This window comes from Syngnathoides biaculeatus, chromosome 10 (genome assembly GCF_019802595.1).
Source record: "Syngnathoides biaculeatus isolate LvHL_M chromosome 10, ASM1980259v1, whole genome shotgun sequence".
Classification (NCBI taxonomy): domain Eukaryota; kingdom Metazoa; phylum Chordata; class Actinopteri; order Syngnathiformes; family Syngnathidae; genus Syngnathoides; species Syngnathoides biaculeatus.
Window position 1 is genome coordinate 24,365,197 of NC_084649.1, and position 27,982 is coordinate 24,393,178.

Genomic DNA, 27,982 nt, shown 5'->3' on the forward strand with positions numbered 1-27,982 from the left:
GCACAGTCGAACAATAACTCATAATTGATTGTCGATTTTTCACATACTACATAAATACAGTTTAACCAAATCTCCATACCTGTACAAAATACAACAGAGCATACAGCAAATACAATGTTTACACTAAAAAACAAAACGTGAAAATATAAATGTACTCTGGCGCAATAAAGAAAAAGCATACTGTAAAAAACAACAAAAAAAAAATCTACATTTATTCTTTAAAAATGGGGTGCAGTAAAAAAAAAGTACACTGGAAATCCATCCAGCTATCCATCCATTCATTTTGTGTATAGTCGACTGTTGTATAGATTGTCACACAAATATTTACATATCTCCCCCAAAATATTTACCAAATAATTATGTTATAAAGGGATTTAGTTTATACGGATTGTATGCCAAAATGAAAAGAACACCCAGTTTGCGAAACAAAAAAAAAGAAAAAAAATATTTGTGACCATGGGGGACCTCAGTATTGTGGGGCGTGTGTCCTAACCACTTGTCCACTGTGCCACCCAAATTTAACAAATTAAATATTATTATTATTTTAAGTTACTTTAAAATATACAATAATATAGCCAGTATTACAGACTAATAAACCTCAAATTGTGGAGCCTCCAAATTCATTTCGGTCTATGTATTTTGGCTGCCGACTTAAGAACAAAGATGAAAATTGCGGCATGAAAAAGGCCCGGACCAAAAAAAAACTTTCCCCACGTCATATCAAAGTCGTTAATGCACCATCCTAAAATTAATTTAAGTGGACCACAAAAAGAAACAGAGGCACAATCTACTCTGAACAAATGTCCATCAATCCATTCATTTTCTGACCCACTTATCCTCACGAGGGTTGTGGGAGTGCTCGAGCCAATCCCAACTGACAACAGGGAGGAGGCGGGGTACGGCCTGAACTGGTTGACAGACAGGCAACAGCCGCACTCACCATCACACCTAAGGGCAATTTAGAGTGTCCAATTAATGTTGCATGTTTTTGGGATGTGGGAGAAAACCCATGCAGGCACGGGGAGGACATGCAAATTCCACACAGACAGAGCTGGGATTTGAACCGTGGTCCTCGGAGCTGTGAGGCCAACGCTCAACAGCTTATCCACCGTGTCGCCTCTGACAAATGTATTTATTATAATTACTAATGATGGAACAGTTGGCGGAAGGTGTCTGGTGTTCTATGTGACAGAAGAGTCTCCGCTAGGATGAAGGGCAAAGTTGATAAAACAGTGGTGAGGGCGGCCATGATGGACTGGATTAGAGCCTGTGGCGCTGAAGAAACGACAGGAAGCAGAACTGGGAGGTGGCAGAGATGACGATGTTGAGGTTCTCGCTCGGAGTGAGCAGTTTGGATAGGATTAGAAATGAGCTCATTAGAGGGTTAGCCAAAGTTGGATGTTTTGGAGACAAGGTGAGAGAGAGCAGACCTGGATGCTTTGGACATGTCCAGAGGCGAGAGAGCGAGTATATGGGTAGGAAGGGTGCTCAGGATGGAGCTGCCAGGCAAAAGAGCGAGAGGAAGACCGAAGAGAAGGTTGATGGATGTCGCGATTGAAGACATGAGGCCAGTTGAGGTTAGAGTGGAAGATGCACGAGATAGGCTTAGGTGGAAAATGATGACACGCTAACGGGACAAGCCGAAAGGAAAAGAAGAATCGTAGTAACCAGAAGAGGACAGCTGGAGTGCGTCCATGAGTTGCCTGCTACATTCCGTGGCATTACCTATAGCTATTAACCCCATTGAAAAATTAAGAAATTGAATATGTGGCTAAGAGAGTAGCATCTCCATCTAGCTAGAGAGCTCGCCGCTATCTTAGCTGGGCCAGTAATCCAGATACCAATCAAATCTTAACATATATCGTTACAGTACATTTTCAAAGTGGAATTTGTATTAATAAAATAAATATACGTTTTAACGACCTTTGTACATGAGTAAAATAAACGTCCTGGATAGAATGAATATATTGCCATGTCTGTTTGTACAGTACAGTATGTGCTAAACTTTGCTCATGTGCCAATAAATAAATAAATAAATGACCTATTTTAAACGTGTTTTTGTCATTCATGTGTCAATTCTGAAAAAGAAAAAGTCTCAGATTCGCAAGAATAATGTTTGCTTATTCCGGCGTGTGAAAGTACAGCGCAGGAGTAGGCACAATAAAGCGGAGCGCACCAGTGCGCCACTCCTCTCTTGCCATACTTGGCAATGCCTTTCTTGCTTCGTCGCGATTGGCTGGAGCCGAGTAGGCCCCGAGTGACCCGGACGTGCAACCGAGGCCCGTTGCCCTGACTGCAGCCTCTCCTTCCTGTAAGACCGGTTGAGGAAGTGAATTTTTCGCTGACAGGGTTGGGTTCACTGAGGGAGAGGCGAACAAAAACATCTTCCGCGGGGGGACCGAGGGAAAAAAAAAAAAAACCCAACAACAACAAAAAAAAAAAAGAAACCCCAAGAAGCAAGAGGAGCGGTCTGACAAAGCATTCGAAGGCTATAAGGCGTACAGTCACCGCTGAAATCGCGCCCCCCTGTCCCGCTGACACCGCCGCAGACATGGTAAGGGGTCGCGCGGTTGAAGCTGAAGCACTTCGGCTGGGGCGAGTGGCTAACGGCTACGGGTGCTAAGCTAACGTTAGCAGGAGGCGCTCGCTGCCGTAACCAAAGACGGACGGCCGGAGTCGCTCCAGGAGTTGCCAATAAGTTCCCGTACGCGTCACTTACCGGGGCTATTTAACCTACGCGAGCAAAAGACGTTTAATTTAATATTTTTTTTTTTTTTTTTTTTAGCCAAAGCGAGTAGCAGCTTCCTCCCATCTTAGTTAGCGAGCTAGCGTTTAGCTTAGCTCTGTGCCCTCCCTCCGGTAGACGTAAAGTTAGCACGGGATGTTTTGGGATTTGACACAAGTTAGTGAAGTGAATTTGAGAGGAGTCCCGATATAACGCGCTCAGAGTTCAGCCCTCTGCTCGTGTACCACCCACGGACACGCAGGATAAAAAATAGTCGAAAGTGGTTGCCCGTTGCTATATTAAGACTTGTCTGCTCCCCGGATTCGCCACCATGACAAGCTGTCAGTCTGTTTATTTAGTTGGTTGGATTGTTTACAATTATTAATATTTTGTCAAACCTTTTGAGCAACCCTACTTTTCTCGCTTAGTTGTCTTATTTTGACCATGTTGCAAGCACAAAGGACAATATTGCAGTTCCTATTTGGTCAGCATCTGTGAGGACTCGAGCATTGGAACCAAAGTGTGTTAAGTCTGTTCCTAAAATGTTAACGATTTGAGGGAGAGGTGTTGAAGTGCCCTTAAGAAAGGCATGGAATCCACCCTCCACACCCTCCAGTGCAAATGGTTCAGTGGCCTTTCACTTTTAAAATAACTCTGTATGTTTGCATGTGTGCAACATTATTTTGCAGCAGAGTGTGAGTGACTTTCAACCTAAAGGGTTATGATAACATAGGATAAATCAAAATGGACTCTCCCAATGCACCGCTATTCCCCCAAATTTTCACTTCCGGTGGCCTAAATGATCTTTTGCTGGAGATGGCATGAGCAGCTGTCCCTTTTCCCCAGTCACCTGCTCTCCACAGTTTCACTTCATCCATCCTGCCGGCTCGGGTGCCCCCTGACCCGAGAGTTGTTGCTACGAGGCAGTGTTTACTCGAAGACGGGAGCATTGTTAAAACACAACGTCAAAAGGGGCGCAGGTGTCTGATGGGGCAGCCTGATGCATCGGCTGAGAGCAATTTTAAGATGAGGCGAAAAGAAACATTGTCATGAATATGAGATTACCTTGAAACAAGTGTTTTGTTAAGGGTCAACTATAGGGGAAATGTTTACATGAAGCACGGGCCTCCTGCCCTGGCCTAACCCTTTTTGGCCATGTAACCCATTTGACCACATCACAAGAAACAGATTAATGATTGGCTAACTGGGTAGTTTTTGAAAGTGAACATAATTTCAACAAAACGATGGCCACGCCTGGGTTACATAAGAAAAAGTAAGTTTGCCCCGTTAAAAGTCGCCACAGCGTAACATCCCAGATGAACGCTCATATTTGTTTGGCACAGTTTTTACGCCGGATGCCCTTCCTGACGCAACCCCTCTTGGGGCGTGGAGGCCCCAGTGAGATACGAACTCACAACGCCTGGTTTACCAAACCAATGAGGTGTGGGTTAATTGCCCGGTAAAAATTGAGGCGATTAGGGTTGTGCGTTGCCGGACACACATCATCAGTTTGAGCACACGTTGGCTGTCTAAGCATCGCTTTGCTATCAGTTGGGCGAGAGGCGACCCTCTCGCCGTCGTCCTGTCTGTCCCCAACCGCAGACCTGTGGCTCTGATTTGCCGCCATTGAACCTGGAACGGCTGTCGGTGGACCTCTGCATCGCGTAACTCCGGCAGCTGCTAAAGGTTGAATGACCCAACAATGTAGTGTTTGACAAAATTTGAAAAAAATGCCTGTAATAATGGAGTTACGTTCATACGGCAGCAAACTAACTGTAATTGGTACATAAATTGGAAACTTGTGCAAAAGCACTAGTTAAGTCATATCTACTGGAAATATTTGTATGAAAAATACTTGTAGGCCATAAGTAAAATTAAAATGAAAAAAAGAGTAAGTACATTGGCAACTAATCATGTCTTCTTGTGCCATGTGACGATGTATTCTAGCACCTCACTTAAAACTAGTAAATCGTGGGCGTTTTGCAACCTTGTTGTATGTTGGAACCATTTCGAACTGAGGACAACAGCAAATCTCTCGCAAAGTCTCAGTTCATCAAGCATGAGGATTAACTGTGTTCCTTTGTTTTAACTTTCTGTGGGTTTTTAGTCACACTGATTTGAAAAGATAAATTGGAATTTTGTATGATTTCTCACATGACACAATATTACGCGAGACTTCCACTCAAGGCACGCAAGCTCAGTTGAGCAAGCATTTCAACATTTACTCTCTATTGTGATATTTGTTAGTGTTTTTGTGCCACAAAAAAAAAGGGATTTAAACAACCAATCCCATGCAAACAACAATGTTCCCGAACAAATTTGTGAGAAGTGTTATCACAGTTGGATGCTACAGGATTTTCTTGTCACACATGAGGTCGACAGTGTGTTACAAAGCCACCTACAATATGTCTTCCTCCACATTCCCCAGGGCTTTGTTTTGCGGCTGGTCCTTCCTGTTTTCCGCTGCTTGTTTAAAGGGGAGAACCCCTTTGGGAGGGTTTCTGTACTCCTCTTCTCAGTGTAGTCTCAATAGATCCTTCACATTCGGATGTCACGCAACTTTATTATGTTCCTTCCTAGAGGTACAGTTGTGTCTTGACCTACGAGTGACCAATTTACAAGTTTTGAGATCGGAGCCATTGAATGAAATGTTGATGCTTCAGTCTTTTTATTAACACTACCAGTTGAAGTTTACAGACTAAGTCAACGTAAAACAGACAATTTCACGTGGTGCGTTTAAAACCACCACAGAACTTTGCCTTTGGAATGTCTGCTCAGTTATTGCTAATACGGAATTCAAAACAACATGGATTTATTAAAGAATGTCATCAATAGTCGCAGTGTCAAAACCTTTTAAGCAATTGATATTTGACCACAAACAGCGTGGCAAAACGTGTAAGAAGACAATACAATATTTATGGCGAAATATTCCTTATCCTTTGGAAATGGACTAATATTACTGCAGCTAGTTTAGTCAGTTGTGTAACTCTCCTTTGTGTGTGTTTCCTTGTTTGTATTATAATGCTACGTGGTGGCCAAGGCATGCATACTGTAGGGGTGCCCAATGAGTCGATCACGATCTACCGGTCGATCTCCAAGGCAGTTATGGTCGATCGGGAACGCGTGCCCAAACAAAAACGTCATCCATCTCGTCGCTTGATTCAGGTCTGGCCAATACGTCGACGCTCAGGACAGGACAGCTCTTGACATTCGGTTTTACCAATCCTGGCCTCTTCTGACATGTCACTGCGCACATGCCCCTGAAGGCTTGGATGTGCACATAAAGATGGGTTCAAGCAAGCTGGCTTCCCGTTTACTGTCTGTCTCTTGCTTTGTGGACTATACTTGCTGCAATGCCCCTCCCCCTTTACATCATTGCTGCCCCCCCCCCCCCACACACATAGTCTATAGACCGTGAGAACCTTGCTGCTTGAAAAGTAGATCTTGGGGCAAAAAAGTGTGGGCGCCCCAGGATTACTAGAACTATGTAGTGCTGGAACAGATTAGTGATATCTCCATTTGTTTCAATGGGGAAAGATGACTTGAGGTACGAATCTTTTGTGTTAGAATCGTGGTCACATAACGAATTGAACTCTGAAGTCCAGCAACCACTATTTTCACTTCTATCCATATTTGCTAAAGGAGTGAAAATGAATGAAATGAGAAGTAAGATTAATGCTTAAATGTCTTCACACGTGTAGTACCGGATGGCGCAACGGCTGACTGTCATGCAGGAAACGTGAGCTTAGTTTTTAAGGAGCGACTGCAGGTTTGAAGGTTTGTGTGAATGGTTGCGTTTGTAGATGTTGTTTTGACATTGTCGAAGAGTTTGAAGCGAACGGTAATCCTTATTAGTCATTAATTTTGTCCGAGATACAAACAAAAGACAGTCGTAAAATGACTATATTGGAACGATTCCACTGGATTCCCCACGAGATAAGATAAACAGGAAAGCCAAGCTGCATCTTGCCTCACCGATAGTAGTTTACGGGATATCTTGACCACTTTATTCATGTTCCGAATAAGCAAACGCATCAGGAAAAAAATGCAAAAATACTTAAATGTGACCTAAAAAGGAACGCACTTCACACTGTAGTTATTAAATTGCACGGGGCGTGTTTCAACTTTTTTGTTTTGCATCGTCACCTAAAATTGTTTGTTTGGCCAAACAAAAACAACCCCACTCCTACATCACTTTTTTTTTTTAATAACGGCAGTGAAGCTTGGACCACACTGGATGGTTGCTAATGAAGCTTCGTTTTGCTATTTCATCTACATGGAAAATAACTGTGACAAGACGTGAGCGCTGCTCATGCTGAGCTGGAAATGTTCAGCGAGCACTCATAACAGGGCAAGCAGCAGTTGGCCTGTGTGTGAATAGTTTCTTTTCAGTAATCAGGGTTCTAAACGCTTGCACAGAATTTAGCTGGGTCTTCATCATCATTCTGTTTGGAAAATATATCATTTTTTATGACGATACCTAACTTTTCCCTTAGTCAACCAAGTGTAATTTTAGCCTGCTGCTAGTTGTGGTGATACAATGAATGCCTTAAAGGCAAACAATACATAAGGGCAGTAAGTTTTTAAGATTGCTTCTGTATTTCTGGACGTGGTCAAAGTCTGGATTTTGCCAATTCTGTCTTTCAGAGTGAACAGCAACTGGACTGCGCCCTAGACCTGATGAGGCGTCTGCCGCCTCAACAGATCGAGAAGAACCTCAGTGACCTCATTGACCTGGTGAGTTTACCGGCTGTGCTTATTTTTCTTTTCAGATGGATCTCTTACTAAAATGACAAAAACAATTATATTTGGAATCTTTTGAAAATGTATTATTTTTGGCATTTCAAACCGAATGAAACTTTTAATACCCAAATTTGAGCCAGAATCTTTCAGAAGAAAATGTTCTGTTGAAGAATGCAAGTAAATAACTTTTATTTGACACTTGCTTGTTCAAGGTTAAAACTGACCTTTTTACACACACACAATTGTAGCCAGCGTCTCTGAAAGGAAAATATTGTCTTTCACAATGCAAGTACCGTATTTTCCGCACTATTAGGCGCAGCTAAAGACCTTTAATTTTCTCAAAAGCCGACGATGCGCCTTATACGTGGGTCAACATTGTGCAGCTCCATCTAATGGATGCATAACGTAACGCCAGCCTCGACTGTAGCGTCTATTCTATGCACATTATAATGCAGTGCGCCTTTATACATGAAGAATAGGCCATTCATCGAAGGTGCTTCTTATAATGCGGTGCACGTTATCGTGCGAAAAATACGGTACAATTTCAGACGTGGACAGGGGACAACGTTTTGGTCTACTATATTTGCTAAGCACTGTGGGGGCAGAATTTGGAGTCTAACCAAAACAGACACGCTACTCCCCAACATACCATATTTTATCACTTCACTGAATAAGAAATTGTTGAGGTGGGTGACTGGTTAGGATATTTGTCTCAGAGTTCAGAGGACTCAGGTTCAAATCCAGCCTCGGATGCATGGCGTTTGCACCACCCCCACCCCAAATGCCTGCATGGTTTTTCTCTGGTTTCCTCCCATATCCCAAAAATGTTGGTAGGTTAATTGAACTCTGAATCACTGGTGTCAAAGTCAAGGCCCGGGGGCCAGATCCGGCCCGCCACATGATTTTATCTGGCCCGCAAAGGCAAATCATATATGTCAACTTCCCTGATTCTTGTTCAAATCTGTACCAAATTTTCAAATTGTCGTATCATAAATCATATTGTTGACGTATTGCAAACGTTTTTTACGTTACCAAACGTCAACAATAGTTGAAAAACCCATTACCCTCGATTTATGATTCAAAAAGCAATTCATAAATTTCACGTCCAATTTGTTGAGGCGATAAAAGATTTTTATGGTTTCACAGTCACAACGACCCTCTGAGGGAAACCGGAACAGCAATGTGGCCCGTGACAAAAATGAGTTTGACACCCGTGCTCTAAATTGTCTGTAGGTATGGATTTTAGTCCAAATGTTTTTTTTTTTTGTTTGTTTGTTTTTTATGTGCCCTGCGATTGGCTGGCAACCAGTTCAGGATGTACCCTGCCATTAACTTGGTTAGGCTCCAGCATAACCGTGATCTTAGTGTGGATAAGCGGTGTAGAAAAGACAGTGTAGGTGTTTTTTTGTTCACTTTTGGCTATAAAAAAAAAAACCTCCAAAGAATCTAACTCAAATCATTTTTGTGATTTACTTAGACAGGATTTGTAATAGACTGGCGAATATGCACGCTGCTGAATGTCATTTAAATGTATTGAGTGTGTTTTACTCGAGCAATCCCTGTTTGGTGCGGTAAATGATTCTAAAGCAAATCAAGTCACACACCTGGTGTGACATCTCATTTTCTACGGATTTAATTCCAGCTGCCCCCCACCTGCTCACCTTATTTGCCCCCTCACCTTTGACCTCCCCCCCGATCAGTGGACTCGTCTTACCCCTCTATGTCTGGTAGTTAGTGATTATTATCGTTGCCGCCAATCACTTTTTTGGAGTGGGGGGAGCAAGAACGCAGCTGCCCGTAAAAATGAGGTTCGGCATCTCGGCTTCATCTATATCAAATACTTCACCTGAACTCATCTTTCTTTTCTGTGCACCTTCACTCCCGTTCCTTTTCATGCTCAGCCCACTCCCAGGTGTGTGCGGGGGGGGGGGGGGGTGCACATGTGTACATGGTGCTGGGAATTTTGGATTTTTTTTTTTTTTTAAAGGAAAACACTGCCTCTTTTGTGTTTGTGCAATGATGGAGTGGACATAGCGGGTCCGTGTCCGTCTGTGAGAAGTAATTTGTACCCCCTTATCCCCCAAGATATAATGTTTCCGAGTGATATTTTATTCCTCCTCTCCTTATTAGGGGAAGCTGGAATGTCAGTACGGCATTCAACCGTTCCTTGCCTTAAATGGAGGTATTCTTTTCTGTTGTCTGTAATCTTGTTGTTGGATTCCTGGGATTTGCGTTTACTTTTTAACCGTCCGTTTGCCCCTCGCTCTCTTTGACGGAGGCAACTACATTTCTGGTATTAATTTTGTAAAGCATTATGAAACGCTTCTCTTTTTATTTGTGCCCAGGTACCGAGTCTGTGCGAGGACCTTCTCTCCTCTGTGGACCAGCCCCTGAAGATTGCCCGGGACAAGGTGGTGGGAAAAGACTATCTTCTCTGCGATTACAATCGGGATGGTGACTCCTACAGGTAGAGAACTTAACTGCAGCGGAAGCATGGGTGAAACAAAACATCTTACAAGGCTTAAAACAACTATATACACTCATTAAATCACACACTTGTATTTATATAAATATCCCACAGTAATATGAGTATTTAAATAAATGTAAATGCTACTACATGTGTGCAATCTGGATTAGTTGTGAATAAAACACCATTTGACACTACATTTTTCCCTGCAAATTCATACATTTGGTTTGTATCGGTATCAAAACAAAACATATAAAGTAAAGTAACAATATTGTACAGAATTTTAACTTTTTTGGAATTTGACGAACTGAGAGACTGATGGAGATTAAACTTAATCTATAACTAAATAAAGTAGGAAAAAATTGGTAAATCTATAAAAAAAAATAGATTATAGTTTACATATATTTATAGATGGACATTTTCAATTGTCATGTGTGAATCTGTGGGACTTTGCAAAAATCATGAAGACAAATGACAGTTTTTCCACATGCAGCCTTAGTAGGGTAATCTAAATCTTAAAAAAAAAAAATACATTTTGTACCTACTACGTTAATGAATTTCTTTCAGCGAAAAGCACAAAAATGAAATGCTGAATGAAATAAAAACGTTTACTTAATTCATATTCTCCATGATCCCCCAACTTTACATGTTGTACTTCTTGGTACTTTAGGTCTCCGTGGAGTAATAAATATGATCCTCCCATCGAAGACGGTGCCATGCCTTCAGCTCGCTTGAGGAAACTGGAGGTCGAAGCCAATAACGCCTTTGACCAGTACAGAGACCTGTGAGTTTAAAGAAAGTAAATACAGACGCACTGTATACAGTGTGCCCTTTCCCATTCGCGGTTCACCGTTTGCGGCCCTGCATATGAGCGTATCTTGCTCTCCAAGTTTATTTTTTCTTTTTTTTCACAATCGTAGAGGTCTTAAATTCTCTTCTAAATAGACGATGGGCCACGTTAGACATGGCACCTTACAATGAGGGCACCTTATATGCACATTGTGTTCCAGGATTTGCAAATGTTGTTATGTGACCTGTTCACCAAAGTACTCTGAAAAACACGGTTTACAGCAGGGGTTGGGAACCTTTTAGGCTGAGAGCTATAAATGGCAAATATTTTAAAATGTAAAATGATGACAAAAGTAGTTTTTACTATTAATGCGACTTCTTTGCTGATGGCTTTGTTGTCCGTTTCATTAAAGTTCAGGCAACCTTTGAGACTTCTATCCGTTATTCATGAACATAGGTTGGTCTTGATGTTTTTTTTTTTTTTAATTTGAAAAAGACTTTTCATATGCATACTGTAGGTAGAACCAAACATTGTCAGGACAGCAATATTCACACCCGCAGTGTGTGGTATGTGACGGGAAGTGCGTTCCAAGTTTTTGCAATCAATTGGCCTGCAGCTTGAATTTTTTTCATTTGTCCCCACTTCTGTGCGCTCGCCGACAATGCTTGCCAACAGAGGGACGTCTTTATGTAAAAAAAAAAAAAAAGAAGAAGAAGAATTCGGTGTTGGGCAGCGCAGAAGCACTCTGTCATTATAAACCACATCGGTTCCCGACTCCTGGTTTACTGTGTGAGCATGTATGCTGGCACGTGTTTTAGCGTTACGTAAGATACCACATGATGGCGTTCACGAGGCATTGAGGAACAATTTGCATTTTACATCTGTAAACAGAAGAAGCTTGCATTGCTCGACACACTGCCTGTTTAGGCAAGTCACGGCTAACTATGTTGGTCACACTCACGGTGTCACATCGAAACTAAAATTAGCACACCACAGCAAACAGAATAGCATAACTAGCAAATTCTAAAACAAATAAAAAGAGAAATAATTGACACAAAACACGCACTTCAAACGAGGATGTGCCGCCATATGGTAGGTTACCTTACAGGCTCATACGTGCTAGCATACATGCTAACAGGGTAACCAGTTATTGGACTAGTCACACAACAGTTGTGCACATAAGGCATGCTGTTCATTTTGGAGAAAGTTTAAGACTTTTAAGTGCATTTTATGGTTGCAAGAATATCATACATTATACATAGGTATATAAATACTGCATCCATTATTTGTGGACTTTTGTTATGCACGGGGGTGTAAAGGAACGCAACCCCCGTGAATAACGGGGGATCATTATTTACGTTCACACTCATGACTCAATTTTTCTGCAGGTACTTTGAGGGTGGTGTGTCATCAGTATACCTCTGGGATTTGGACCACGGCTTCGCTGGTGTTATTCTCATCAAAAAGGCTGGAGATGGCTCCAAAAAGATCAAAGGGTGTTGGGACTCCATCCATGTGGTGGAGGTGCAGGTGAGTCCCCTAAAGTTCACCGGATCTCTTTTTCAAAATTTTTTCCGAATTTCAAATCGGAAAAAAGCCAGCGGAACAATGAATGTGTCAAAACACCCACAATGAAGTGAACGACTATCTTTTCGTACCTGTTAACGTGTTCAGGAGAAGTCCAGCGGACGTACTGCTCACTACAAACTCACCTCCACCGTCATGTTGTGGCTCCAGACGACCAAAAGCGACTCTGGTACCATGAACCTGGGCGGCAGTCTCACAAGACAAGTACGGTGTAAAACCCGAGAGCCACCGACTCAACCCGCTGACTCAGCGCCACGCATCAACTCCCTCTGCTATCTTTTCTCAGATGGAAAAAGACGAGACGGTCGGAGAGTCCTCGCCCCACATTGCCAACATCGGCCGCCTTGTTGAAGTCAGTACGGCTTCAAGCAGGCTCATTCGTGAACCGTTTTTATCTCACGCATAAAGATGAGACGCACCATTCAACGTTCTTTCGGGGCTAATCCTCCCTTAATGTTTTGGTGTCGTGTTGCAGGATATGGAGAACAAGATTCGCTCCACACTGAATGAAATCTACTTTGGGAAGACTAAGGACATTGTCAACGGACTTAGGTAAGCATCATAAGGCGGTGTGTTTCCCCCAAAAACCACCAATAGTCGACACCATCTGGACCTCCTATCTTGTCTTTTTTTTTTTTTCCTGTTGTTTCCTAATTTGTATCTGCTTCGGGCTACTTTTAAAGAGTGGGCAACCCTCATGCGTTTTTGGAATGCCCAGGAGTCAAAATCAGTTAAAATCCCAACATTACACAAATTGAAAAGATCATGTGCCAAACAAAAAAGATGACACACTGTGGCGACCCCTAATGGGACAAGCCAAAAGAAAAAGAAGAAGGTAGTGATTTAAAAGAAGGCAGCCCTCTTAATTAGTTGTCTGTATCTTTGTTAAGGTTATCATTTATAACCGGGGTGCTCAATGCGTCGATCGCCGAGGCAGTTTTGGATCGATTGCGCGATGGTGTGCCCAAAAAAAAAAAAAAAAACATCCCTTCGCTTGATTCAGGTGTGGCTAATACGTCGATCGCGTGCACATAAAAGTGCGTTCTAGCAAGTTGGTTTCCTATTTACCGTTTCTCTCTTGCCCCTTTATCTGGAGGTGGCCGTAATGATCGTCATGATTCTCTGGTGAGCAGCAAATATTTACAATCCATCCTTTTTCTGAGCCGCTTATCCTCACGAGGGTCGCGGGAGCGCTGGAGCCTTACCCAGCTCTCAACGGGCAGGGGCCGGGGTACACCCTGAACTGGTTGCCAGCCAATCGCAGGGCACATGGAGACAGACAACAGTCGCACTCAGTCACACGCGGGGAATGAACACATGTTTTCGGGATATGGGAGGAAACCGGAGTGCCCGGAGAAAACTCACGCAGGCACGGGGGAGAACATGCTAACTCATTGTAATGAGAGACATTCTCATTGTAATGAGTAAGTGACTCATTACAATGAGTTAGTTTCTCATTGTAATGAGTCACTTACTCATTACAATGAGAAACCAGTTAGTTTTAATGTTGGATGTTTTTGGGGTGTGGGAGGAAACCGGAGTGCCCACCAGGAGAAAACCCACGCAGGTACGGGGGAGAGCAGGCTAACTCCACAGAGGCGGGGCCATGAGTGTCAAAACTGTGAGGCAGACGCTCTAACCAGTTGCACCAACGTGCTGCCGTATTAATGTAATCTTTAAAAAAAAAAAAAAAAAGATAACTGAAACCCTTGGTTTCCACCTCCATCTTCTGTCTCCACTGCAAACATCTTCCACACTCCGCCTCTTCTCTGTGCTCCAGATCTATTGAGTCTTTGCCCGATAACCAAAAGTACCGGCAGCTCCAGAGGGAGCTGTCGCAGGTCCTCACCCAGCGTCAGATCTTCATTGACTAGGTTCGGAGGTACAGCCAGCGATGGGGATTGTGCACGTTGTGTGTGTGTGGGGGGGGGGGGGGGGGGGGGGGGGGAGCTGAGCATGACAGAAGCTTAGTTCTGGTGTTCCTGGTGTGTGTTACTAGTTTTTGTCTGAGACAACAAAATGGCTGGTGATGAACCAAAACAGTCACAGCTCGACACCGAGTAGTTCATAATCGCTAAAATGACTAAGAATTCCCCTAAAAAGTTGTGTGTGAGAGAGATCTTGTAAAAATAACTGCACTGAATTACTTTGTCTGTTTCGTCACGGTTGCTGCTCGTAAGGAAAGCACACATCACTGATTGATTGTTTGAAGCAAATGCCAAACTAATATTTACTCGTTTGTGGACTCGAACGTGTTCCTCTGCACGTTACTAACTCCTTAACTCGTGACAAACGCAAGTCCTCTTTGCCGTTTCAATGAGATGAAATAAAGCTCCTCATCAACCACATTAGGCAAGCCCGCATAATCTAATCATACAAGAGCTGCATGTATAATATTAGAGGGTGGGGTTTTTTTTCTTCACTGTTAGAGATGTTTTCATTTGTCATTATAATTGTCAGTATGTCACAGTGGTACAGAACTCTACAAGTTGTTTCTAATATTGTGGCACATGACTAAGATAGTCTTGTATGATGTTTTTCAAGTGGGAAAAACACCCAAGGCTGATGTTGAATTGATCGAATTGCCAAGGATGTGTGCAGTGTAAAAAGAAAAAAAGCCCGAAAGGGGGAGAATGGGACTGAGGCACTTACTAACATACAGTGCTGTGAAAAAGTATTGGCCGCCTCCTGAAATTGTTATTTTTCCTCCACTCTAATGTTAAAGTTGATCAAAACAATGTTTGAGACTTGTATAACCAAACAAGTTGCTGTTTTCAAGTGGTGATTTAATTTACTGAGGAAAAAAATGCAATTCAAAAGGTACCTGGCCCTGTGTGGGGCAAAGTAACTCAAATCAAGTGTTCTATAACTGCCAGGTAGCTTTGAGAGCTTTTTCGTCCTCAAATCAATAAAATCTAAATTTTAAAACTTGAATTTCTGATATTTGAATTTGCTTGATGATCTTGAAGTGGGGAAATGATGTAAAAAAAAAAAAAAAAAAGAAGAGAATTTGAGAATGAGCAAATACTTTTTCATGCCACTGTATTTTTACAGTTTTCATATGTATTTATGATTTTTTTTGAACTTGACTGTACCCACACTGACGGCGTTTCCCCCGTTTGACCCCGACAGGAGCGTTACGTCTCTGGCCGACAAGTCAAAGCAGGAGGCTCTCCAAAGCGAACTGTTCAAGGCGCTCAAACTGAAAAACCAAAGCTAGAGATGCTGCCGTTGTCGTCCGTCTCTCTCCCGTCGTCTCTTCCCTCGTTTCTTTCACTCTTCTCCCTCGCCACCTCCTGCACTCTCGGGAAGAGAAAAACGAAAACAAAAACACAATTGAGGAAATAAAAGAGAGAGAAAATGCTTATCTTTGCCCCCCCGCCCCGCCCCCCTTTTCACCCGTCAGGTTTTGCCGTCTTCGTGTATCTCTACATGTTCCGAAGCCATTCACTCAAGACTCCCTTCCACCTTTCGATCCTAACGATATGACGGTTAACGAGAATCTTGCAGTGCGAGGGTCGGCGTGTACTAATTTCCCCTCCCCGAATGTCCTCAGTCATTTGGAACTGAACAATTTTTATTTCCTCTCAGCAGAGGAGACAAACATGCACAGGCCGTGTGCTCTAGCTGGCATCTTCATCATCATCATCATGTACATCACGTCAATTTCTTGCCCCCCCCCCCCCCACCCCACCTAGATTTATGTCAAAATTGATAACTGTCCTTTCTGTCTTCTCTTCACACAGAGGCTTTTGCCTTCTGTTGGAAGCTTTTTACTCATCTGTCCGCATGCATTCGAGCGTGGAGCTGCAGTCAGTGGAAATACTTCCCACCATAATAATTACCCCCCCCCCCCAGCCCCCCCCCACCTTTCTACGACGAGTATCACATGACAGTTTAACTGCCCCCCTCCCTCTACAGTATCTCTAACTCTTCTCTTTGCTCGCCTATGTCTTCGTTGGGGGGTCACAGTTTTTTTGTGTCAGTGGAAACCTTTGACTGTTTCCATTTTGGAGGGGCAACTTTGTATTTTGTTTTTGTTTTAATTTTGTAAAGCCTATAATTCATATTGTATTAGAGCCTCCAGCAACAATAAAAAGTAAAAAAAAAAAAGGCATTTGTCGTGGGGATTTTTTTTGTTTTTTTTAATTATTGTTATCGATGAATTGAACATAAATTGAATCTATTGATTCGGGCGCAACATTTTCGTGCTGGGAAAAGTAGCGTGAGTCTGCTTGTCACAAAAAAAATTCTACTATTAATTATGGAAATCACTGTAGTTGACCAAAGGATTCAAGCAGATGTGTAGAAATAAAAAGTACAAATTGTGAACATGGATCATAGCCTCATTTTCTTTGCGATGTACAGCACCAGTCAAAAGGACATTTTGCTGTTCAACGGCACGAGAGGTGAGTGTCCAAACATTTGACTCATTTTGGAATCAAACATTCAATGCACATATTTAAATGTGTTATGATTTCAATCGTGAAAGTTATTTCAGATTTTTAAGGTTTAGCGCCACGGGTTTGATTTGGTTCAAAATATAACAATAAGGTGTCATTTTGTATTTAATACTTGTTCTGCTCATTGTCAGTGATTATATAACCAGCCATCCATTTTTTGTTTGCCGCTTATCCTCGCAAGGATCACGGGGAGTACAGGAGCCTACCCCAGCTGTCAGCAGGCATGAGGCGGGCTACACCCTGAACCGGTCGCCAGCCAATCGCAGGGCACATCGAGACAAACAGCCGCACTCACAATCACACCTTGGGGCAATTTAAAGTCTCCAACTAATGTTGCATGTTTTTGGGATGTGGGAGGAAACCCACGCAAGGACTGGGAGAACATGCAAACTCCACACAGGCGGGTCCGGCATTGAACCCGGGACCTCAGAACTTCGAGGCCAACGCAGCTGCAGCACCGTGCTGCCAAATATTGCACTAAGGTATCATTTTTGTATTTAATACTTCTTTCTGTTTATTGTTAGTGATATATAACTAGTTATTGAAATCCTGATGCGAATGAAGTGTGTTGTCCTCTTTGTCACCAATTTTTATGAGGCTCGTCTGCTTTAAGGGAAAACTAATTTGCTCTTGAGCAAGGTGACATTTATATTCCGTCGGAGGCTCCTGAGCAAACTCGAGATCGAGCCTTTGATAGCAGCTCTTGACCGATCTGGAAATTCAAGGGCAACGAGGCAAAGTCAAAGCGAGGAAGATTGTGTGATCGAAGCACTTCTGTGGTTAGACACCAGAATTCCATTTAGTCCTTCTGGAATTATGTATTTTTTTTTTTTAATCATGAATGCAAATATGTGCTGTAATTTTTGATAACATTGAGTCATCATTGTAAAATGCTTGTTCGAGTGTGTGGCTGCCTTATCACTGCTTGTCCTGTAGGTGGCAGTGACGTATCACTTTTGGGGGGGGGGGTAGCTGTCTTTTTTTCTGCCTCTGCGACCAAAAATTTTTATGATAATCATAGACTAAAATGAATGCTGCTTAATACAATAAGCAATACAAAAGAATGCAAATTGATTTGATTTGCATGAAAATCTTCAAATGGGGAGTATCCATCCATTATCAGAGCCGCTCATCCTTACAAGGGTCACGGGAGTGCTGAAGCCTATCCCAGCTATTTCCGGGCAATTTAGAGTCTCCAATTTATGCGTTTTTTTTTTTTTTTTGGGGGGGGGGGACGCGGTAGGAAACCCACGTAGGCAGGGGGAGAACATAAAAAAATCCACACAAGCGGGACTAGGATTTGAATGCCGGTCCTCAGATTTGTGACGATCCAACCACTCGGTCAGCATGCTGCTCAAATGGGAGCACTGTAGTTGGATCTTATTTTACGTTCGTTTTATTACATAGTGCTTAACACTTATATTTATCGGGAATGTTAAATTGTTTTTTTAAAAAAAAATACCCATGTGACTGATTGAGCATAGCATGGATGAATTACATTATTACCCCAATTTAAGATACACACACGCCTGTGTAGCGATCGCTTCATTTCAGGTAGTTATTCTCAATTTCAAATTACCAAAAAGTATTTATGATGCCAAGTTGGCTCATTTGAGAACAATGGGTATTAAAAAAAAAAAAAAAAAGAAGTTTACGGAGGTTAATGTGTGGCCGCAATCGCTTCCGTGTACGTTCCGTGGAAATGACTCTGTTTCCCCCCCCCCCAATCGTAGTTAGTGAATGCGAATTTGTGTAAAACCAGGGGTCATTTATTTCAATATTGGTATTTGTATTGAATACTAGCAGAAAAGATCGATAGATTCCGGCAAAGGTTAACGTGTAGCCGAGTACGCCTCCGCGTTCACGAGCCGTCAAAACCGTCACAATGTGGAATTTATTCCTGACGAGAACGAAATCCAGCAACAAAGTATTTGTATGCGTCCAGACTTTTCTACGCTTTCAAACTCTTCGGTGTAAATCTCGACGACTTACTCACCAGATCCACGTGTGGATCCAGTTGTCCGGGACAAGCGGAAGCGGGTCGACAGTCCAATTTCTTATCGGCAAAAAACATCCATTTCGGCATTAAATACGCGTCCTCTATGCCGAGTTTATCACATTTTTCCACGCACCTTCGTTTATTTTCACCTTCTAAATGTCTAACGGTATATCGGACAAGACTCTGGGCGCCGTGGTCTCCAACCGACTTAGCGTCGACCAACGCTTAGCTTGACCGGCAATATGGCGACGTAGGCAAAAGTCACGTGATTTCGAGCTCTATACGCACTTTGCGTGTTCTCCCCCCAGGCCTGCTCGGTTTTCCTGCTTCCTCCCACGGAACGTTTCAAAAACGAAGACTCTAAACTGCCAATTGGCGTCAATGTGAACCGTTGTTGACTCACAAGTGACCCGCAATCAACTGCACGGCGACCAGGCTGGAGCCCCGAAGTTGCCACGACGGCAGAGCTTCGTCCGAGGACAGAAACTGCATTTTTTTGGGGGGAGTTTTTCGAAAGAGTCGCGAAATACATCATTGAATCATCATCCCGATGATCTTCATTTATGATTCCACAAGCAGGTGGTGCAAATTGACCGTGCGCTGGATTGCAACTGAGTCAAAAATTGAGGAATGCCGTCTATTAATGAGTAAACCACTGTGGGGGGGTGGGGGGCAGATTCACACAAGTTTGTCACTCATTAATTCTTGCAGACGTTGTGGGACATCTTCACTTGAGCATTGGAAGAAAGCAACAATGGCGTCAGGCAAAGTATGTTCAACTTATGTAAGAGAATGAGTGAAATAAATGATCTTTACTGGCGGGGGGCGGCCGCTGTGGACTTTGCAGTGCTCCCGTTCGATGAATGAAACCCCGGGAGGAAGTCTTCATTTGTCTCCGGTGGCAGGGTTTGTGCACCCCTTGGCGGAACCGCCATGCACGTGCACGTGCGCGCGTGCGTAGGCTTTTATGTTAATCGGGAGCGCGTGCGCGCGGTGGCAGCCCGGAGCCATTTTTCGCCATTCAAGCGGAGTCGCGCAAGCGGGCGGGACGTGGTCGCGAGCTCGTCGGCGTGCGTGGACGCGTCTGGTGCGGGAACACCGTCCGGTCGGCCAGGGGCTTTACCTTGAACTTTGAAAATACAATTTGAAAGAAATAATCAGCAAGAATTTAAAAAAAAAAAAAAAAAGGCAGCCGGAGTGAGAAGCGCGCCCGCCGAGAGCGAGCATGGCTCCTCCGCAACAAAAGAAAAGTCCCTGGATGAAAGTTTAAGGAGCTCCTCGTTTTTTTTTTTTTCTGTTTTTTTTTCCTCTCTCCGAACTCTCGACCGCACACCGAGGAGCGATGCACTTCGTCCGGCTGGATTTCCTGCTCGTTTTCTGCTGTTGGAAGCTGGCTCCTCTGGCGTCCTGTCACGCGGTTCACCTCGGCGACGATGCCCGGCCGGGGACGGTGCTGGCCGGCGTGGAGCAGCGCGCGCGGTGCGTCCTGGATCAGGTGCTCGCTCCCGCGGCCGCCGAGCGCTTCCTGGATACCGACCCCGCAACGGGTACCGTGTACCTCTCCCGCTCGATCAAGTGCGCCTCGCTCCGCTCCAACCCGTTCGCGCTGTACACCGTGTCGGACTGCGTGGACTCCGTCGGTTCCGGCTACCGGCACCTCATCACCAGCCGCTATGACGTCCACGTCCACGGGAAAAACTGCTCCAAGACGCCCTCAAGGAAAGCAGAGTGGGATATGGAGGCGCTCAGTTTGTTTGTCAAGCCCGCGCAGTGCCACCAAGCAGGTTCTGCTTTATTTCCAGTGAGCGGGCTGCTCCCTGGGGTGCCCACCCGCTGCCGGGTCACCAGCCGAGGTGACTTCTACTTCTCCGAGGGGGACTTGTATGTTTCCGAGACTCTGTGCTGGGGCCGGGACGCGCTCCTGGAGCTGGACCTGCTCTGCGACGTCTCGGTCGGGGACGGATCCGCGCGAGTGGATCCTGTCTTTGTCCACTGGCGTGTTGGACAGGGGCCCTTTCTTCAGGGTTACATTCAGAAGGTGCTCGAAAAAGCAGCTCGCTCCGACTCTGCGATTGTGGGCAGGACCAGGAGGAGCATCAACAGAGGGCCTCAGTTTCAGCCTCCAATGTATCAGGTGTCGGTGGCGGAGAACAAGCCGACCGGGACTTCTGTTGTTGCTTTGAAAGCGGTGGACCCGGACGAGGGCGAAGCGGGCCGGCTGGAGTATTTTATCGAGGCTCTCTTCGACAGCCGCTCCAATAACCTTTTTGCCGTGGACCCGGCCAGCGGCACCGTGTCCACGGCGGAGGTGCTGGACCGCGAGACGAAAGAAACACACGTGTTCCGCGTGACCGCCGTGGACCACGGAGCCCCTCGGCGCACGGCCATGGCCACGCTCACCGTCACAATCAGCGACACCAACGACCACGATCCTGTTTTCGAGCAGCAGGACTATAAAGAAAGCATCAGGGAGAATCTGGAGATCGGCTACGAGGTGTTGACAGTGAGGGCCACGGATGGCGACGCGCCGGTAAACGGTAACATCCTTTATCAGATCCTTAATAGTAACGGGTCAAATGACGTCTTTGAGATCGACTCCAGGTCTGGTGTTATTCGCACTAAAGGCCTTGTAGATCGGGAGGTGGTGGAGGCGTACGCGTTGTTAGTCCTGGCCAATGACCAAGGTCGCGACCCCGGGCCCCGGAGCACCACGGCTACGGTCTGCATTGTAGTGGAGGATGACAACGACAACGCTCCCCAGTTTAGTGAGAAACGCTACGTGGTCCAGGTGCCTGAGGACCTGGCCCCTAATACTGAAATCCTGCAGGTGACCGCCACAGACCAGGACAGGGGGAGCAATGCGCTGGTCCACTTTAGCATCATGAGTGGCAACTCCAGGGGCCAGTTTTATATTGACGCACAGACGGGTAAAATGGACCTGGTCAGCCACTTGGATTACGAGACAAGCAAAGAATACACTTTGCGAATCCGAGCTCAAGATGGGGGTCGGCCCCCTCTTTCCAATATCAGCGGCCTGGTTACGGTGCAGGTGTTGGATGTTAACGACAACGCGCCCATTTTTGTCAGCACCCCGTTCCAGGCCACAGTGTTGGAGAATGTGCCGGTAGGTTACTCCATCATCCACATCCAAGCCGTGGATGCAGACTCCGGTGAAAACTCCAGGCTGGACTATCGGCTCACTGAGACCATGCCAAACTTCCCCTTCACCATCAACAACAGCACAGGGTGGATCGTAGTGGCTGCCCAACTTGACAGGGAGCGCGTCGATTTCTACAACTTCGGAGTGGAGGCCCGAGATCACGGCTACCCCGCCATGTCCTCCTCCGCGAGCATTACCATGACCGTTCTTGACGTCAACGATAACAACCCAGAGTTCACCCAGAAGGCGTACTACATGCGACTGAACGAGGACGCGGCCGTGGGGACCAGCGTGGTGACGGTCTCCGCCGTGGACCAAGACATCAACAGCGTGGTGACGTACCAGATATCCAGCGGAAACACTCGCAACAGGTTCTCCATCACGAGTCAGAGTGGAGGTGGGCTCATCACACTGGCGCTGCCTTTGGACTACAAACTAGAACGCCAGTACGCCCTGACTGTAACTGCAAGCGACGGCACGCTCTTTGACACGGCTAAAGTCTTTGTCAACGTCACCGACGCCAACACGCACCGGCCCGTGTTTCAGAGCTCCCATTACACGGTCAACATTAATGAGGACAGGCCACCGGGCACCACGGTTGTCCTGATCAGCGCCACGGATGAAGACACGGGAGAAAACGCTCGCATCACCTACTTCATGGACGACAGCATCCCCCAGTTTGACATCGATCCCGACACGGGGGCCGTCACCACGCACATGGAGTTGGACTACGAGGACCAGGTTTCCTACACACTGGCCATCACTGCCCGTGACAACGGCATCCCGCAGAAGTCAGACACGACCTACCTGGAGATACTGGTCAACGACGTGAACGACAACTTGCCGCGCTTCGTCAGGGACAGCTACTTGGGCTCTGTGATGGAGGACGTTCCCGTCTTCACGAGCGTGGTCCAGGTGTCCGCCACTGATCGAGACTCTGGCCTCAACGGCCGCGTCTTCTACACGTTCCAGGGTGGAGAGGACGGCGAAGGAGACTTCATAATCGAGTCCACCTCCGGTATTGTTCGCACGCTGCGCAGACTAGATCGAGAAAACGTGCCAGTCTATACCCTGCAGGCCTTTGCTGTGGATAAAGGTATTCCGCCGTTGAAAACCCCAATAAACATCCAAGTGACTATTCTTGACGTGAACGACAACCCTCCTGTGTTCGAGAAAGACGAGTTTGACATCATGGTAGACGAAAACACCCCCATTGGCCTCGTGGTTGCGCTTATTATAGCGACAGACCCAGACGAAGGCAGTAACGCGCAGATCATGTACCAGATAGTGGAAGGAAACATCCCGGAGATGTTCCAGCTGGATATCTTCTCAGGAGAACTGACGTCGCTAATAGACCTGGACTATGAGATGAGGTCTGAGTACATCATAGTGGTTCAGGCCACATCCGCGCCCCTGGTCAGCCGCGCCACAGTCCGCATCAAACTGGTCGACAAGAACGACAACGTGCCCGTGCTCAAAAACTTCCAGATCATCTTCAACAACTACGTGACGGACAAATCCAGCAGCTTCCCGGCCGGCGTGATCGGGCGCATCCCGGCCCGTGACCCGGACGTGTCGGACCGGCTCCGCTACAGCTTTGAGGCGGGCAATGAGCTGAACCTCGTGCTGCTGAACCAAACGACGGGCGAGATCCAGCTGAGCCGGGCCCTGGACAACAACCGTCCCCTGGAGGCCTCCATGAGAATCTCGGTTTCAGGTAAGATAATGACACAGCCCGCACTCGCTCACGTGTATTTTTTGCCCCATTTCCATTTTCTCTTCACTCGACTAGATAAGGGAATTGTGCCACAGCTTAAATATGACTTCCCGTGCCCGCGGAGTGATTTTTCAATGCAATAGAAATATTCATGAGGGAGGACTAGCATTCTCTGCGGGGCGCGCCGACAACAAGACATCCGAGCATCCGATTCGGTCTCGGATTGAAATTGTCTGACGCGGGTGATTTCTCGGAGACTCGTTAAGGAACTCACTTATTAATATATTGATTTTATAGCCGTCCGTTCTGGAGAGTGAAGTACTTTCCAGGGTGATTTTGTCTGTGTTCTGCTGGTTCCACACTTGGACCTCAGCGGGTAGACTGACTCTTCCACATCCCCACCCAAACACAAAGAAAGTCCAAATTCAATTCCGATCTGTTCCTGGATCTTATTCAGGGTGTCAGCTGAGAGTTTGTCCTTTGCACTGTTTTATTGTTCGACTGGTGTCTCTTGACTTCGGAACTCATTTAACGGGGTAACGACGGGCAACATTTCATTTAAAGAGCAGATTGATTTCATAGTTTTGTCTCATAACGCTTCAATCCTTGAACGCGGGAGCACAAATGAGATTTTTTCTTTTTTTTTTTCTTCCTCGCTCTGAAAATGTGCACGAACGTGAATTACACTCGCAGACGGTGCGGGTGCGCTGTTCCCCTCTTGTGCGCTGCTTTAAATCTCTTCTTCTCTTTGACCTTGGCAGAAGCCAAGAGAAAACAACTCAATTGAGAGATTGCTTGGACATGAAGGTTAAATATGAATGCTGATGTGGATTCAACCTGATGGGCATCTCGGGGATATGCCGGGGCCGGCGAAATGGTTTGGTGATTACGGTTAGTACAGCATCACGATCAGTGCGGGGTCGATACACGGGGGTGCAATATTGGTATTATGGCTGTCCTGGGTCTAAGTCCTTACGTTTAATGACACTTTTGTGCTTTTAATACGAGTGATTTGATTTTGATGGGTGGATCGTTTGAGCGGCTGATGAGAGACGGTGGCGGTGAAGAAACGACAGGAAGCGGAACTGGAGGTAGGAGAAATTAAGATGCTGAGGTTCTCGGTTGGATAGGATTAGAAATGAGAAAGTTGGAGGTTTTGGAGACAAGGTTCGAGAGAGCAGACTTGGATGGTTTGGACGTGTTCAGAGGCGAGAGAGTGAGGAAATGGGTAGGAGGATGGTAAGGATGGAGCTACCAGGGAAAAGAGCGAGAGAGAGGAAGACCAAAGAGAAGGTTGGTGGATGTTGTGAGGGGAGACATGAGGACAGTGGGTGTGAGAGAGGAAAAGGCACGAGATAGATGGCACGCTGTGGCGACCCCTAATCGGGACAAGCCGAAAGGAAAAGAAAAAAGTTTGAGCAACTGGTTAGAGCATCGGTGTCATAGTTCTGAGGACCGGGGTTCAAATCCCAGCCCCGCCCGTGTGGAGTTTGCGTGTTCTCCCCGTGCCAACGTGGGTTTTCTGCCTTCTAGATGACACGCTGTGGCGACCCCTAATCGGGACAAGCCGAAAGGAAAAGAAAAAAGTTTGAGCAACTGGTTAGAGCATCGGTGTCATAGTTCTGAGGACCGGGGTTCAAATCCCAGCCCCGCCCGTGTGGAGTTTGCGTGTTCTCCCCGTGCCAACGTGGGTTTTCTCCGGGCGCTCCGGTTTCATCCCGCATACCAAAAACGTGCACTGGGGACTCTAAATTGCCCCTAGGTGAGATTGTGAGTGCGACTGTTGTCTGTCTATGTGTGTGCAGTGATTGGCTGGCGACCAGTTCAGGGCCCACCCCGCCTCCTGTCCAATGAGAGCTGGGATAGGCTCACGCACTACCGCGACCCTCGTGAGGATAAGCACCTCAGAAAATGGAAAGATGGATGATTTTAATGTGTGGATGGAAGTCTTGGCTGCACGATGTCCTCGCAGTTTGAGGTTCGGGGTTTTGAGTTCATCTAGACTTCAATTTGCTTGTAGGTGAAAGTGCCTCGCAGCAATGAAAGTTTTTTTGTAAAATATTTTCCTCTATTGTCATATTTTTGGTTACTCCGGCAATATCAAATCGTCTCTTTCCACCCCGGCATCTGCAATTCCCAGACCAACTGAACACTCTGCGGTTTTTGCGTCTCCGGAGAACAATAGCGAGCGGTCGATTGGCAACCCGGTTCTGAACGTCATAGTGGGCCGGGGTCAGGAGGCGACAGCTGGGACTCCGGCAAAGACCAATTAGAGTCCGCGTCTCCCTACAGGTCCTGCACCTGCTGGAGTGTGTAGACTGCGTGAGAGTCTGTATATATATTTCTCAGAAGCAAGAGGGGAAATTCTGTCCTTGCGATGCGGTCGTACTACGAGCTCCTCCTTTAGACGCTACTGACCCCAATTTTCAACGGCTTCCCCCCCTCCAGGGACCTCCCAAGTCTCTCCCATTATCTCCCCCTTCATGCTGTAGCTCCAGAGGCCCCCTTATGATCGACAATTTGCGATGGGCTCTTTTGTTTGTAATCGGACTGCGATTAACGGGGGGCTTTCTGAGCGCCGCTCTCCAGCGGTCAAATGGTTTGAAAGAAGCCTTTAAAGGCCACTTTGAGACCGCATCAGCTTCTCATCAATGATTTTTCTGTTATTTGATCTGCTTTAAATAGTTTGTCTTTTCATCGATTTCACCGAACGTCTTCAACGTGCTGATATGCAAACGACCTACTACCTTTGCACCCTCAACTAAATCAAATGCCCCGAGTGATACCGTGTTAAGCGTCAAATACAGCTTCTGTTTTCCCCTAAAATTCTCTTAAAAATCCTAAAACGCAAGGCTCACTTGAGCCCAGGTCAAGGACGGGCTCACTACATCGCCGATGATGTCAATGGCATCACTTTTAAAAGGATTTAATACCTTAACAAGGTCTGAAATGATCCCAACCCCCTCCCCAAGTGATCGACCTATATCGAAGCATAAATTAGAGGGGACGGAATAGACTGGATCGGAAAGGCTTTAAATATTCATTTACAAAAAGACAAAGATTACACTTGCTCATCCAGGGCTGCAGCTAGCAAATATTTTCATATTCAAGTATTCTAGTAAAAGTGTGATCAAGTAATCGACTATTTGGGTCAATTATATTCTGGCCTGGTTGAAGACCAATTATGATTTCAAATTTACAACCAATTGTTTTTCTATTCATAAATAGTCAAATATTTTTAGAAAATAAATAAGAGTCACTGATGGTGTAGTGGTACACACGCCCGCCATTGGTGCGGGGAGCGTGGGATCGATTCCCGCTTGGCGATGGTGTCGATATCTGCCCCGCGACTGAATGCCGACCAGTTCAGGGTGTAGTCTGCCTTTCGCCAGAAGCTAGCTGGGATAGGGCTCACAAGGGCTTTCCCGCAGCCCTTCTGAGGATAAGCGGCATTGGATATTGACATGACATGATGGTGTAGTGGTACACACGCCCGCCATTGGTGCGGGGAGCGAGGGATCGATTCCCGCTCGGCGATGGTGTCGATATCTGCCCTGCGACTGACTGGCGACCAGTTCGGGGTGTGGGCCGCATTTCGCCGAAGCTAGCTGGGATAGCTCCAGCTTTCGTGCAACCCTTTTGAGGATAAGCGGCTTGGATAACGTAGTGGTACACACGCCCGCCATTGGTGCGGGCAGCGTGGGATCGATTCCCGCTCAGTGTCGATATCTGCCCTGCGACCGACTGCCGATCAGTTCGGGGGCTGGTCCACCTTTCGCCCGAAGCTAGCTGGGATAGGCTCCAGCTTTCCCGCAACTCTTGTGAGGATAAACGGCATTGGATAATGACATGACATGATGGTGTAGTGGTACACACGCCCGCCATTGGTGCGGGGAGCGAGGGATCGATTCCCGCTCGGCGATGGTGTCGATATCTGCCCTGCGACTGACTGGCGACCAGTTCGGGGTGTGGGCCGCATTTCGCCCGAAGCTAGCTGGGATAGGCTCCAGCTTTCGTGCAACCCTTTTGAGGATAAGCGGCTTGGATAACGTAGTGGTACACACGCCCGCCATTGGTGCGGGCAGCGTGGGATCGATTCCCGCTCAGTGTCGATATCTGCCCTGCGACCGACTGCCGATCAGTTCGGGGGCTGGTCCACCTTTCGCCCGAAGCTAGCTGGGATAGGCTCCAGCTTTCGTGCAACCCTTGCGAGGATAAGCGGCTTGGATAACGTAGTGGTACACACGCCCGCCGTTGGTGCGGCCAGCGCGGGATCGATTCCCGCTCTGCGATGGTGTCGATATCGCCTCCTAAATTTTTAACGGTGTCGG

The 27,982-nt window shown here is 46.1% G+C and overlaps 2 protein-coding genes across 2 annotated transcripts in view; both read left to right on the forward strand.

Moving 5' to 3' along the window:
* The first annotated feature begins 2,251 nt into the window (after positions 1 to 2,251).
* capzb (capping actin protein of muscle Z-line subunit beta) lies at positions 2,252 to 15,666 on the forward strand. The gene is made up of 9 exons (XM_061832118.1): positions 2,252 to 2,554; positions 7,373 to 7,462; positions 9,814 to 9,935; positions 10,606 to 10,719; positions 12,114 to 12,255; positions 12,400 to 12,516; positions 12,599 to 12,664; positions 12,788 to 12,864; positions 15,445 to 15,666. Exons 1-9 carry the CDS (start codon positions 2,552 to 2,554, stop codon positions 15,530 to 15,532), a joined length of 819 nt encoding a protein of 272 aa, XP_061688102.1. The 5' UTR covers positions 2,252 to 2,551; the 3' UTR covers positions 15,533 to 15,666.
* Positions 15,667 to 20,116: 4,450 nt separating this feature from the next.
* celsr2 (cadherin, EGF LAG seven-pass G-type receptor 2) overlaps positions 20,117 to 27,982 on the forward strand; it is a 72,677-nt gene continuing 64,811 nt past the window's right edge. Inside the window, exon 1 of the mRNA XM_061832117.1 lies at positions 20,117 to 23,651. Coding sequence (XP_061688101.1) covers positions 20,117 to 23,651 — 3,535 coding nt within the window. The remainder of the gene's footprint in view (positions 23,652 to 27,982) is intronic.

Coding starts and splice junctions, on each gene's coding strand:
- capzb (XM_061832118.1), top strand. Junction 12,517..12,598: donor GCGGCAGTCTCACAAGACAA/GTACGGTGTAAA, acceptor ATCTTTTCTCAG/ATGGAAAAAGACGAGACGGT. Junction 12,865..15,444: donor GACATTGTCAACGGACTTAG/GTAAGCATCATA, acceptor TGACCCCGACAG/GAGCGTTACGTCTCTGGCCG.